Consider the following 14,738-nt stretch of genomic DNA (forward strand, 5'->3'; position numbering starts at 1 on the left):
ACCAGTCCCTGCCCTTAGGCACCCACCTTCTCATCAGAGGAGAGCTCAAAACGGGAAAGGAGACAGAAGAAAATAAAACACATGGTTGAAGGGAAAGAAGGAAGAACCTGGACAATTCAATTATGCAAGCAGTCTGCATATGGAAATTTGAGTATCTGATTAAGTTTGGCAATGAGCATGGGGACTTCACACATTATCAGAATTAATGTGCACCTTCCTAGAGGACATGAAGCAGCAGTGTAACTAATTCATGTCAGATGGGATGCTAAAGTGTTCCCTAAACAAGAGATTTCGGTAAAAAGCCAACATCTAACAACAACAACAAATATTGCACAGGTTCAGTAGCAGCTATCAGTGCCTGGATGACCCTTCCATCCATGAATGATTTTTTTGCTGCTCTTGTTAATAGGACATGAAACTCATCTAAAACAGTAACTGGCCGTGTTATCTAAAACCTGTTGAACTTGCCATGCTAAAAAAGCATCTATTTTAAAAGGTAAGACTTCTGGTTGTACCTTTTATTATACCTTATACAGGTATACAAAGCAGTGCAGTACTATGATTACTACAAACACCCATGGATTGATTTTAGTGAACTTTTCCCTTAATCCAAAATTCCTGAAAACGAGGAATCCTTAAGATCTTGCACCACCCCTCCACTCTTTCTGAACTACACTTAGATACACGTATTTGTTTGCAGGACAGTACTGCAGTCATGAAAAATGTAGTTTTTCAGTTTATTCTTGTAATTTACTATCATTACCTTTTAAGCCAGACTGCTCTTCTAATACACTAAAAGCTGCCCTTGGTAGGAAAAAAAGAAGTGTCACCCAAAAGGGTTTAATTCACTTTTCAGGCAAACCAAAACCATAGTCTGCACTGAAAATGACAGCCAGAAAAAGCAAAATCATATCACCACAGGTACTTGTTTTCTTCTTCCTTTTTAAACAGGCAACCAACTTATTTTCCCACTGAAATAGTTACACAAACAGTTACACTATCAAATCTGAAAGCTCCTCAAAATTTCCAAGTCAATGAAAGCCAGATTCTAGAGGGAGACAACATGGGTAAAAAAAGTATCAATACACATGATATTTTAATACAAAATATTAGCTTTTTTCTTTTTTTTTTTTTACACAAGTCAGTTTTTTTAAAATATAGAACCTTAAAAAAATGAACAAATTGCTATCCACACACTATAAACACTTGTTTGTGCTCAGTTTGATCAAGTTATCAGAACAATTTAAACACCAGTCCATAGTTTAAACACTGCCTTGAAGTTGGATGCGAACTATGCCGCACTGCGCGCTACCATTATTGTATGTACAGGGTGAAGCGCCTTCGGTCGGGTTTAATACGGTAATAAAAAACTGTTCAGTTATCAGGTTCTTTGTGCAAGGATTTCACATTCTACTCATGCTCATGACACGTCTGTATTACATTTCAGTGGCACTGGTCTGAGCAAGCACAGGAATTCTGTGAATGTTCACCAGAAGAATGTCCGTTACGTGTTCTGGAAGTACGAGTTCTTCAGCTGGATAGAAGAAAACTTGTTAGTTTAGGGGAAATAACTAGCCTGATTAGCCAGAATTTAACAATTTCTAAGCACTGAAAGGCATTTTGATTTCTCAAAGTTGAATAAAAGTAATTAACTATCACATTTTCATAAAGATTACCTATGTAGCAGGTACATCTCAGGAATATTTGTAATTGCCCGTTTTTTGAACGCATAGAAAGGAAAAAAATTTCCCTCAAAGTTGGAGGTCTTAAAAGGTCTTGTTTTAGTAGTAAATCATCCACAAGTTGCAGGTTGTTAGCCAAGTAGATTTAGGATGATTTACTTGCATTACAGTAATTTACACAATTGAGCTTTAGGCATACAGTACAAAACTATGAACAAAAAGGTGAAGCAAACTTTTTTATTTATATTCAGGTAAAAACATTAACCTGATGAAGTAAATTATTGCAGATTTGAGAAATCAGCACATAAAACAGTTGGACAGAGCATTGCTTACAGGTGCTTTATCTGTGTCAAAAGACAAAGGCTGAACTGCTTGTTCCAAGCTAGCACTGGGGGGAAAGAAAAAAAGAAAAAAAAAAAAAGGGAGAAAAAACTACAAAATCAGCCAGGAACTTAGATCAAGAACAGGAAAACTGTTTACTCAAACAGGGAATGAAACAACTAATTTGTCTTTTAAAAAACTTTACATCAATTCGAAATGCTCTGGGCCTTACCACAATACACACTGGCCAGCCCAAGCTGTTGGACTTCAACTACATGAAAGAAATAATTCTTCCTTGCCTCCAGTACGAGGCTTTTGCTGCCTGAATCACTGTGTAAACAGCTCTGGAGCGCTCTGGTAACGACTGTCGCCATTATATCCTACCACTACAGTAAAACTATGCTATAAGAAAGGTTCTACCTAGTTACAAAGGCTGAATTATATTGACAATATATATTTGATTTCAGTAAAATTTAAATTATCTTAATCAGAGAAAGAGGCATGGAGCAGTTAAATGCCCATGCTAACCAAAACATAACAATTGTTGAATGTTGCACACAAAAAGAACCAAGTGAATTGCACATCAGACAATACATGAGGATTGGTAAAATTAGAGGCAGGTGAGGGTACACAGAACTAGTCTACTAAACTAGATTCGTCAAATACATGGTGTATTTTAATTTCTGTACTTATGTACAAAAGTTGTCTTTGGAGGAAAAACTTCAGACTTAGCTAGATGGATACACACAGCCCAGTATTAAACTGCACAGCGACATTTATTGTTCCAGCCTGGAAAAACATCCCTTTTTAAATTTCACACAGCAAAGCAAGTTAAAAACTTCACTCATCAAATAAATGATAATTTAAACAAGAACTTGCTAAAGAAACCTTGTCACAACAACTTTTAGGGCCTGATCACTTTAAGTCCATAGGGGCTTTTAATGAATATCAACCAAGTGTCTTTGTTTATAATCTGCAAGCCGTTTTTCTACAACAAGAAGGCGTAACACGTTTCCTTGACTCAGGTGATATATTTAGAAAAGAATCATGAGTTTCTCTTTTGCTGTAACAGGCAGACATTGCATTTTTCATTGTGATCAGGAAAGATGGAATGACTGCTGCCCTTCTCTCGCAGCTATCAAGAGTTTTTCACGCATTATCTCAATAGTTGAATAGTCCGGCAATTTGAGATAGTTCACACAAGTCATTACTGAGGGTAAGAAATCATCGGGATTCTCTGTGGACTCAAATGTCTTCCGTACAATCGTCAAGGGAGGATTCAAACTTCGAAAACCTAGTAATGAGAAAAGACACTCAGAATGAGGCTGCTCCTCCTGAACACCCACAGCTGACTGCAGACATGCCCAGTGACAGCAGCACACATCACACAACTAACTGACTTCCTAGACACCTTTAGGAGTTCAGAATGACTTTATAAAGCTGCACAAGCTAAAAATACTTGCAATCCTGCTTGCAGATGAATTTAAAATAAAGGAATAAGCTGGATGAATCTCCTTTTAATTGTGTTCTGTATGTGTAAAAATTCTATTCTAATCATAATATTTTTAAATTTGTTGGCTTCACACACATTTTTTAAGATTCTCGGGAATCATCTATGACTCTAGGACCTGGTTATTCTTACTCCAGCTATTGTTTCTATACTCCTAACACTCAACTGTGTCTGTACCATGTCTCCATAAAAGAGCTCCCAAAGTATACTTAGAAGAAAAAATAATCAAGTCTTTCTCCCAAATCCCAAAGAATGCAAATACTGGAACAGATCCATGAATTCTGTTTTCACCTGCAAAGCACTCAGCTGAGAATACAGTAAAATGTGTATTCTACAATGGTCCTTAGCAAAGACAACAAATTTCTGTTTACTGCACTTACCTACAGGCTGAACTTCAGAAGGGGGAGAAATTAAGTAAGATTAATACTATCCTAACTATTGTCTCCTTTCTAGAAAGGAGACTATTGTTTCCAGGTTATAATGCATCATTTTGTTGCCATAACTTAATGCACCTCTAGCCAAAAAACAAGAGTATTAGGAGCTTGCAGTTTTATTTACATTTTGAATTATTTTTACCTCTGACAGATTTTCTGGCAACAATTTAAACCTGGTGAGTCAACTTTAGGAAGTGTCATGAGATCAACATAAAGGTTATGAGAATTATACCTGAAGTCTGCCCAGCCACTTCTGAAATTAGAACTGTGAAACTAATAGAAACCTCTCAAATACAGAAGTTAAGGAATTTCTTCCTATACTGAAGTAAACACCTTATTCAGAAATACATCAGTAACAGTGATTTCATAAGGAAAACCTACCTCCTACAGGCAGTCTGGGGCTGCCTGTCACAAACTGAAGAAACAGTCTTTGCTGCTCACTATCAAAACTACTGAGAATTTCAAAGAGATACTTCACTGCTCGACTGAGGAGGGAAAAGAACCAAGAGAATATTATTTTGTTTACAGTTAAAATAATTGCATCAGATTCATATTCAGAACAGTATGAGCAATTTCAAATAAATGTCATAGAATTCCTTTAGCTTGAATAACAATGTATGAAGATTCTTTTAAGGAAGTATTTTCTACTGTTTTGGTTTTTTGTTTAACAAGACCAACATGGTATTACCTGTCATGTGTGTAACCGTGATCAGGCCTGCAACATTCCATTAGAGTCTTTGCATCCCAAGTGTCTGTCTTGCTGCCACACAAGAGCTGCTCCAACTGTAAAATTAAACAAGGAGTAAATGCCCCCCTTTGCCTTGCAAAGCACCAGAAACAGAGGAGCACCACAAAGGCTTAGTTAACACAGCGTTCCAAAGTGTGCTTTAATGTTTGTTCTTAAAGTCAAAAACCTGAGTTCATAAAGATAAACAAACCCCTCCTCAAAGTACAGTCTTCAAACAGACTCTCTTGAAGCAGAATAAAGCATTCTCTCTTCTAGTCCAGAGAACTGTAACTGTGACTCAATTCAGTCCACTTAAGAATGCTGAGCATTTTATAAGGAAATTGATGTGGTGGTGGTGAGAATAGAGCAAAACCAACTATCCTTGTTCTTTACCCCTTCATTTGAATCTCTTCTTACTGTCTTCAGCTTTGCTGAAGAGCTGACTACGTGTTTTATTGTTTTAATAGAAGATCCAGGTAGTGTCCACATGTATCTACAGCTATTCAGAGAACTGGAGAATACAAGGAATTAAGAGTACCCATACTCCATAGAGAAATAAAGCATGATACATAAATTAAAGCACTTCTTAGAAAAGCTGGATACACAATTTAAAGAAAATAGAGCTGTTCATGATAAAAGCATTAAATAAGTAACTACTGAACAGAGAAATCTTTAAGAGTTAGAGCGTGGAATTTCAGGAACACTCAGTTTTTTACTAACTTGCACTAGAAATGCAATGTCAGACTGTCACAAGCCCTGCACCCAGGTCAAAACTGCCCATACATAAAGGTATAAAAGCAGCAGCAAAAACACTTTCACCAACCTCTTCAGGATAGAAGTACTGAAGATGACTGAGAGGGAACACCGACTCAAATCCATCTCGGAAGGAGTCAAATTGTCTGGCAACACCTTCATTTAGTGCCCAGAATATAACCAACTGCAGGGAAAGAAAAAAGAATAAAAATGAGAAAAGCAATTTGAACAAAGGAAACATGCTATCACTACTGCACAGAAGAGTACAACTACAGAAGCCAAACTCTAGCAGCCCAGCCACTGGAGTAACCACAGGGTGCACTGATTCATGGAGCTGCTCTACAGCATTGCCTCATTCTGCCTTAACTCATAATTTAGATTACCCTTAACGTGAACGTTTTGCAGAATTTAAACAGCTTTGCCTTTGCATTTAACAAAGCAAACAGAACTCAGAATAGCTGGTTAAACTGAACCTATTTAACAGAATAATTTAAAGTAAATCTGAACACTTGTTATTTTTGGAAGCCTTACCTAAGTTCTCTCTCTACACCACTTAAAATGCAGCACCTGAAGCAGAAGTCCACAGGGCATCATTGACACTATCATCTTAATTTCCCCCATGGAAATATATGGATCCCTATTCTAACATTAAGTTTAAAAAAAGTAACTAGCCTGTTTGATATATTACGTAGCTTAATATTATAAGAATACATAGGAAGAAAAGAAATAACTTCATTTCAAGTCACTGGAATATGGTTAAGAATTGCAATGCAATACTCCCTCAACATTAAATTTACTACCGAAGTGGACAGCACATATTGAAACAAAAGTCGGGGGGGGGGGGGGGAAGAAAGGGCTTATGACACAAATGAAACCAGAGTTCTTTTTAAATGCATCTCCTGCAGCCAGTATTTCTCCACTAAATTAAGGTATTTTACGTGGCAGATGGCAGGCCAAGTTCAGATTCTTCTGTCATTCAGTGCTATTGATGATTACACTTGCCTTGGATATACTCAACTCCAGCAGGAAACAAGGGCTGGTTGGAAAAGATGTGTTGCCAACACAGAATTGCTAGTTTAAAATGTCTTAAAAGCTCTGGTCTGTGGTGCTGATTAAACTCATCTATGGATGCACCTGAACAGGATTAAAAAGTTCATAGGTCCTGCTGGAATCCTGAAGCAAGTATTTAACCCTATCCCAATAACTGAAGAGTTACTGGTTCCAGAAAACTCTCAAGACACAAAGGTCGTTAGGATCTGCTGATAAAGTTTTCCAACAGAATAGTCAGGCATTGCACTACTTTCACAAACCAGTTTTAGTACTGAAGAGGAAAGCAGCAAGCACCAGCAGCACAAAAAACTCTTCTACAACACAGAACAGTCTATGGCTATTCTAACAGCAGAGTTGCTTACCTACAATTGTGATTACTTTTTATGATCAAGAGCATGTGGCATAATTAAGCTGCACTGTATTCTTGCAGATTCAAAGAGAAGATCAAATTGCTAGACAAAAAATCTACACTACTAAACCTTTTTGTTCACAAATTTAGAACAAGTAAGGTGGCCTCTTTATAATACAGGGGAGAAGAGGAAAAAAAAATAAGAGAGAATAGTCTTTGACTATGTTGGTAATTGATGCAGTTCTACTTTCTGATAAAGGCAGCTCCTGTGGGAACTGTCTTTGAGGAGGAAAATAGGGAGGTAGAGGGAAGAGTGACATGATGGCAGGAGAGGCATGAAAAGCAACAGTAGGATATTCCAGCTTCATAAAATACTTGTCATGTTAATCCTCACAGAGGATTTTAATGAAAATTACATGTTCAAGAGCTGGGCAGCTGACCTAAGGGGTGCTATTCAGGTCAGCTGATCAATTAAACATTGCTTCTAAAACAAAATTCATCATACTTGTGATGGAGAGCACTCTGAAATATTTTCTATTTCTTTCACACCAAGTCTATGAAGCTATAAAGACAAAAGATAGGAAAAACTGCACAGAGATGCTTTAAGAAAATAGCTCCAAAAGTTTTTAGAAGGAGGACAGCAAGTTTTGTTGTAATCTCCTTTTCCTTTACAATGCCAGAAGCCTGCAGCAGGACAATTATAGGACATCTGAGCTATCTGTAAGCCTCAGTGTATCAGATATCTGATACAAGTTACTTAGGGAAAAAAAAAAAAAATACTGCAAACTATGGAAATCAGACTGGAATGCCTGAATGCAACATTACTCAGTAAACAGACTGCAAATTCTTTCTAATAAACTGTGGAAGTTTGTATTTCCCCTCTGTTCGGTCTGCAAACAACTTTAGATCCAAGTGTACTTTAAATTCTGTAAGTGATTCTTGACTAGCAGAATTTACTTTTGACAAATAAATACATGAGAAGTAGATAGGTAACAGTTTAGAACTATAAGGTGAATAGAAACTGCTTAATATTCACTCATAAGGATCATGGAACAGCTTTGCAAAATTTCTCAGCTGATACACAGGAATTTTACATGACTCTTACTGAATTGTTTCTACCAAAACATCAGATGTAATTCTTATCAGTGCTTCAAAATTAAACAGTCCTCAGAGTGAAACTGGCAGTACCTAACCTGTCAGGAAATGCATTATTTAGTAACAGGAATACAGTGAACCTCACCTCCATCCCACTCAACTTCATGTGATACTGCATTCTTCCTGACTTTCCTCATCTCTTTTCCAGGCTGTTTTTAACCAATTCCCTTTATCACTTCCTTATCCTTCTTACCTTTGTTCAGCAATATCAACCTTCTGTTTTTCTATGTCCCTTTTGACACAGGAATGAATCAATACACAGGTGTACTGTCAATTTATTCTGGCAATGTTTTATCTTTTCCTTATTTATTCTTTTTAGAGTTTGGTTTTTTTCCCATGTGTTTGGGGTTCTTTGATTGACTGGTTTGGTTTTCCTTGGGTTTTTTGTTCATTTGGTTTTGGCTTTTTGGACAAAAAACTAATACATTAATTTGGACTAAACTGCTGATGTTTTCTTAAGTCTGAGCCCAAAAAAATTACACTGCCATTACACAGCAGTTCAAAGGCCACTGGGTAGCAGATGCTGCATCAGTATTGCTAAATAATTTGCTGAATCACTAAGAAATTAATGATCATAACCACTTACAATACTTTTTCTCCAAGAAGCCAAACTTCTGGTGACTTCATTACATATAAACAAGACTTTTTTTACTACACAATTTTCAAGTCAGGTGCAATTAGAGTCTAACAGTTTTACTGTAGTAATAAACTAGTACAGGAAAGAAGTCATAAATAGGAAAATTATTGTCTTGCCTAGTTCATGAGAATGAACTGAAAAATATATGGAAACAAATATCTGGGAGCAAGAAAAAAAGAGAATTTTAGTCATAGGTTTGCTTTTACATACTCTGAGATACTCCTCTAAATTGTGGATAGTGACCGGTGTATCTTTTCCCCCTTTTTTCAGCTCTATATTGGGAAACCCAGGAAGTGTGAAGTCCAGCCCTAGATCTTCCACTGAGCAGCCATTCATAGTCAGAGCTTCCAATGCATACTGTAGACTTTCTTTGGTCTAAAAATTGGAAGTGAAAACCAATGAGAACAATTAATTCAACTAAACTTATCCAAAAGTTATGACTTCTAAAGCAGCTTTGACTAATCAGACATTTCTGTAAGAGCATGACCATCAAAACTGTTACAGCTCTCCTTGCTTTACTTCTGGAGTTTTCATACATAACAATAAGCCAAGAGAAAGCAGATAAAGAAGCTTCATGGATAAACTGGAAAGATCACAAGAGTACACTTTTTTTCTAGCAGTTTTGGAATTACATAATATACCAGAAGACAAACTAACTAGAAAACACTACTGCAAGGAAAGGAAATGTGAAATATACTACAGCTCAGAGGCAGTTTTTTCCTTAGAACAGTTAACAGCATTCATATCTGGCATGCATACTGACATTTTTCAGCTTTTATCCACCAGGCTTTTCAAATTCTTGGGAAATTAAAAGCTGTGACCAATGAGAAAGAGTGAGACAATGAGGTAAAGAGGAACAAAGACCCACAAGCTTGCAATACTTCCACTCATCACAAAGCAGATGTATTAGGAGTATAAATTAGGTTATTACTTCCTGCCATCTATTAACACTGGATGCTAGAAAAAGCATGTGTGCTAAAGACCTTTTACCACTAGTGCCACAGTGAACTGTGGTATTTTCAGCTAAGAGCAGATAACCTTGAAAAATTAATCTGTGTCTGAAAGAACATGTATGCTCGTGCATGATGATAGTTCACCTCAATTTTGTATACAGCTCTTCATTAAAGAAACCCCCACCATTCTACATAAAAGGCACTTCTATTAAAATCTCAAATTTTGATTAAACCAACTAGTAAAAAAGCCCAACTTTTGACCATTCACAAAGCAAGGACAGATTTTTTTTCCTCTGATATTTAATTTGGTTAGTCTTTTTAAAGTGAACCAAAATAAGTTAGGCAAACATCTGGCAGTATTAAACATTTTTAGACTGTGTTTAATCACACAGAAGAATCTCATGATGAATTTCTCGTGCTAGACTTCACAAAGGCTGTTTTATAATTATCAGCCACTGATCTAATAACATTAAAACTACTTGTGAGAACAAAGTAATTATCACTATTGCAAACAGTTTCAAGCCCTATGATGTTTTGAATTACTGCTATTTCATAAAATCCAAACGTGTAAAAGATGCACTCTTCCATTCTTAGGGTTACTTTCCCACCTGAGTTTTATCCTGTTCAAGTCTTTTCTTTTGTCTTACAATATCTTCAAGGTGATATATTGATTTGGCTACTACTGGATCGATACTGAACAAGTCATGCGATGTCAAGGAAGTTTCCTGTCGTAGCATCCACTTATAAAAAGGAAGTCCAAGAGGAAGGTCCACCTGGAAACCAAAGCACTGAACTGTTTAGTATTCAACTGTCTTCCAAAAGTCTCTTTTACTACTTCATCTCTTGACCAGACCTACAATACTATCTCAGAGTTCTGACACACCAAAATTCCATGTCCTAGTGTTTTTGCCTCAGAAATTTACAGTCAAGAAAACCCAAGTGACTGTCTAGTGCATATACATTAAAGCAATCAGCAACTGGAGTAATGAGCCCAAAACATTCTTGAAAGAACACTGGAAGGAGATTGCAACACATAGAAGATACTGGCTTTTCCTTTCTACTCTATGGTCTCAAAAGCCACTCTAAAGATCTTCAACATGTATTACACTTTCCTCCCACCAAAGTGCAGCTGCATGCTCATCCTCCTCCCTGCCCTGCCTCAGACTGCCCTTACTTCTAGAGCTGAAAGTAGTATCATTTAACTCTTGATGCTTTTATCCCTCAACAGTCAGAACTAATATTTTTATGTGACTCCTCCAGAATAGATTTTCAATTTCATTCTCACCAGTCTGAAGTCCATGATTGCCTTGGCCATTAGTTTTCCCAGAAAGCGGAACTTCATTTTAACTTTTGCAATGTGAGCTGGCTTGGCTGTTCGACCAAAAGGAAGTGCAAAAAGGCCTTGAAGGTTATGAATATACTTGGTACCTTCCTGGCTTCCTATTAAGGAAGAAAGAAGTAAAAAAGAACGAGTTCAGTATTTATTCTGCTAGTTTCTTTCAAGATGCAAGTGGCATTCAGATAACCTTAACCTAAGCATCTTTGAAAAAAAGAACCACAATCAAATCACACACAAAAACCCCAATAAAACCCATGAAGACCCACACATCAGGCACATCATCCACACCATCAGCCACATTATCTGACCACAAACTGAGGTGCTCTTTACATAACTAAAGTCAACTTAGAATTAATTCAATATTAATCAATCTTCATCAATTAGGCAGTAGAGCAATTACCTTTTGGATTGGCTAAAGTCACTTCTTCTCCCCTCCAAAGGCCTAAGTCTGCTCTCTGTAGTTCCTGAGATACAAGTGCATAGAACTCTAGTGTAGGGCCTAGGCCTGTGCCAACCTTCAGGGGATGGAGGGTGAGGAGAGAGGAGGAAGAATGAGATAGAAAAGTCCATTAGGTCAGTTTGAATATAAAGATTTTACTTAGTCTGACAAATATTATACAATATTTGCTATAAAAAAGATTGCAGGGCAAAAAGCATCTAGGGAACCTAACTACAGGAACATTTACAACGTGACAGAGGCAGCCTGGAAAGACTACATACCAGAGAAGTAACAGTGGAGCAAAAGTATTAACCACCTAATGACCATATTATAGAGAAAACACACACCTCTTTGCTTAAGAGAAAAAAAATGAGCTCTGCTGACAACTGCTTATGAAATTTAGATCAGAAAGAGCTTCTCCTAGCAACTAAAAACCACTACCAAGTGGATTAGGGATAATTAAAGGATATAATTCTTTAGCATCAGCAATGTGAAAGACAAAGGGTCTGATCAAGTAATTTTAGGAAAGCTGTAGCTACTTTGTATTAATCTTCAGCAAAAAGGGGTTAAGTTAGACTGCATTGATATTACTTACTTCATTCTCATACTGGATTTCCAACATGGCTCTTGAACTGCCTAGATCCTGCATCACAGATTCTGCCTGTTTCAACAGCTCATCTCTGTTCACAGTGCGCTACACATTAGAAAAGTTTTATGTAGTGAAATTATGGCTTTAAGTTCCAGCTCCCGAGGCAGTTACAACAGGTAAAAATCAGTTATGCACGTTTTTCCACCCCATGCCAATAGTTCCACAGTTTGGTTCAATAATTTGTTAGCTTATGCTTTGATATAATAATTCTTGCTTCTATATGAAAACTGTTTAGAACTAATGTGTTCAATATAAAATGAAAAAACAATGCCTTACATTTACATCAGTATAACTAACAGGTACTATTCTTGCCAAGAATATGGCAATAGGACTATGATACAGCAAAGTATTGTCATGTGACATTATATACGTCAAACTAATATGTAGAAAAGAAAACAGTAAAGATGCTGGAAACCCAAATGAAAACCCCAACAGCACTGGGATTCCTGCATGCAGCTATATTATTTTTGAACTTGATTCTCATGTCTCCTGCTGTTTTTCCCCACAGGTATTCAAGATCATATAGCATATATAGCAGATCTTATTTTAAGATAATGTATCTCCAGACTCAAGGCAGACATCCAAGACTCCCTCAAATTTAACACTGTCAGAGTTTACTTTTATTATGTTATGACAAGTGATTTACCTTCCCCAAACACAAGGACAGTATTTTTGTTTATTAAAGGTCTAAATCTCATTACTTGAATTCTTCTGCGAATCAAGCAAAACAGAGTTCTACAAGCCAGTATGTGGAAATACAATGCCTAAACCTCTGTGTTCACTGGGAGTTTAGCTTCAGGAATTATGTCAGGGTGCCCCTCCCGCCCTCATGTGGCCGGCACAGAGAAGACACTGCGCCTTCTGCTGAGGGACTGCAGGAACAAAACCCACCTCCCCTTCTTCACTATACCACCAAAACACCAAGTTCTACAAATAAGCCTTGCTCACAATGATATTCTTAAAGACAATATAAAAACACATAGATCCTTCAATCCATTTTGAACAAGATGTACTTACTTTTTTCCTGTCCAGCCGTGGTGCCACTCTGCTATCCTGAGAATCCGACTGATTGATTTCTGGATTTGTATCCAGCAGCCTTTGCATGGCTCGATCACGATCAAAGGCCGTTACATAAAACAGCATTTGGCGGGTATCAAATGGAAAGAAAAACGGGCTGTGAAGAGCATTGGATTAGTCAGCTGTGTTCCAAGCAGCATCTCTGGCTAGCATTTGGTTTAAAACACAACAAATGTACTATATCTGAAAATAGTGCTTTATTACTCTCTGTGGTGAAAGCAGGCTCCAAATCAAGCCCTCCAGGACACACTCTAGTTTTAGTAACAATGCTCAGGAACAAGAGTTTTGAGAAATGCAATATATGAAGGAGACAAAAAATTCCAGAAACTTTTGATTCTTCTTGAAAAGTAACTCAAAATACTTGAATTCCTTGGCTGTCCAAAGTTGACATCAGAAAATAAAATTCCTTGTTCACTACTGTTCTACAATTAATAAATCCAACAGATCGAAGACTTGAGCTCAAGCTCCCACATTTGACAGCAGAAAGACATGAGAACCTGCCTAGAGCAGCACCACTATTCTACCTTCCACCATTTGCAAAAAATACTTGAAATAACCTTTGAAAGACTACCACAGAAACTCCTTGTCTAAATTTATCACTTCCAATATTCTCAAAGGCATGTGTATACTAACAGTGTGGTCCTCCATTGGCATTAAGTGAAAAGGCAGTTTTACTGAGCAAATAATGCTACACATTCGTGCTCATGATACATGGAATGTTCATGAAGCAAGTTAGAGATCTTTTTTTTTAAATGAAAAGCCAAAGAGTTCCTCAGAAAAATGCATTTCCACAGTCATCACCAATATTGCTGCAATTAACACGCTTGAAAAAAATCCAAGAATGTCAACTCTGATTTCTCATTCTTTCAAGTGTAAAGCAAGAGCTTTACAGCTTGTACTCTGTATCAAGGTATGACAAAGTACTATGGAAAACCTTCAGATTGCTCAGCAATTCCTGTAAGAAGTGCTCCAAACTCTGGATATAGTCTGCTCCTCGGAATGTGATTTAAACTATGCAATGTAGGTGTGAACATCCATTCAAGTATCACTATGTAACTTGGCAATACTTCTGTCACTACATTTTGCACTCTCAGGAGTCCTGTAAGGATGATGCACTGTGCTGCCCAGACAAGACTGCTCCTGAACTGGAATGAGAGACATTAAATAGCAAACATCATTCATACCATGTTTTTCCAAGTTCTGTCAGCCAAGTTGGGATGTTTCCTGTCATAATTACCAAAGGATCCTGAAGCTGCCTGTTTGCTTTTGCTGTCAGTTTACTGTTGATAAACTCCGAGGTTGGAATTATCTCCTTGCAGACTGCATTCTGTGTTAAATAAAACCAATGTATTTCTAGTTAGAGAAATGCTGAAAGGAATAGCAAGTCTTGGTTAAAAAAAATGTTAATGCTTCTAATTTGCTTATCATGGAAAGTAAAAAAACTTTCATTGCTGTTTCATTCATCCAGAGTCCCAGCTATGAAAGAAGGACTGAGGAGATGTTTACTACTAATTTCCTGTTCAGGGATAACGTTGGTCTTTGAACTTAAGGAAGGACAAAACATGGATATTGTGTTCAACACAGTATAAAGAAAATATGACCGACTTTAAGAATTTACAGCTTTCTTCTCAGATTAGAGAAACATGTAGGGGAAGATGGCAGT

General features: G+C 37.1%; 1 protein-coding gene across 5 annotated transcripts in view; it reads right to left on the reverse strand.

Annotated features, from left to right (window-relative positions):
- Positions 1–1,077: 1,077 nt before the first annotated feature.
- Positions 1,078–14,738, reverse strand: part of TRIP12 (thyroid hormone receptor interactor 12) — a 78,301-nt gene continuing 64,640 nt past the window's right edge. For all 5 annotated transcript variants that reach the window (XM_088170765.1, XM_014877871.2, XM_088170764.1 and 2 more), the window contains 11 exons: positions 14,260–14,402; positions 13,016–13,172; positions 11,945–12,043; positions 11,311–11,425; positions 10,857–11,011; positions 10,180–10,344; positions 8,829–8,993; positions 5,498–5,611; positions 4,636–4,730; positions 4,329–4,432; positions 1,078–3,297 (listed from right to left, as the gene is read on the reverse strand). In XM_088170765.1, coding sequence (XP_088026891.1) covers positions 3,101–3,297; positions 4,329–4,432; positions 4,636–4,730; positions 5,498–5,611; positions 8,829–8,993; positions 10,180–10,344; positions 10,857–11,011; positions 11,311–11,425; positions 11,945–12,043; positions 13,016–13,172; positions 14,260–14,402 — 1,509 coding nt within the window. In that variant the 3' untranslated portion in view covers positions 1,078–3,100. The remainder of the gene's footprint in view (positions 3,298–4,328; positions 4,433–4,635; positions 4,731–5,497; positions 5,612–8,828; positions 8,994–10,179; positions 10,345–10,856; positions 11,012–11,310; positions 11,426–11,944; positions 12,044–13,015; positions 13,173–14,259; positions 14,403–14,738) is intronic.

This window comes from Sturnus vulgaris, chromosome 10 (assembly GCF_052056855.1).
Source record: "Sturnus vulgaris isolate bStuVul1 chromosome 10, bStuVul1.hap1, whole genome shotgun sequence".
Lineage (NCBI taxonomy): Eukaryota > Metazoa > Chordata > Aves > Passeriformes > Sturnidae > Sturnus > Sturnus vulgaris.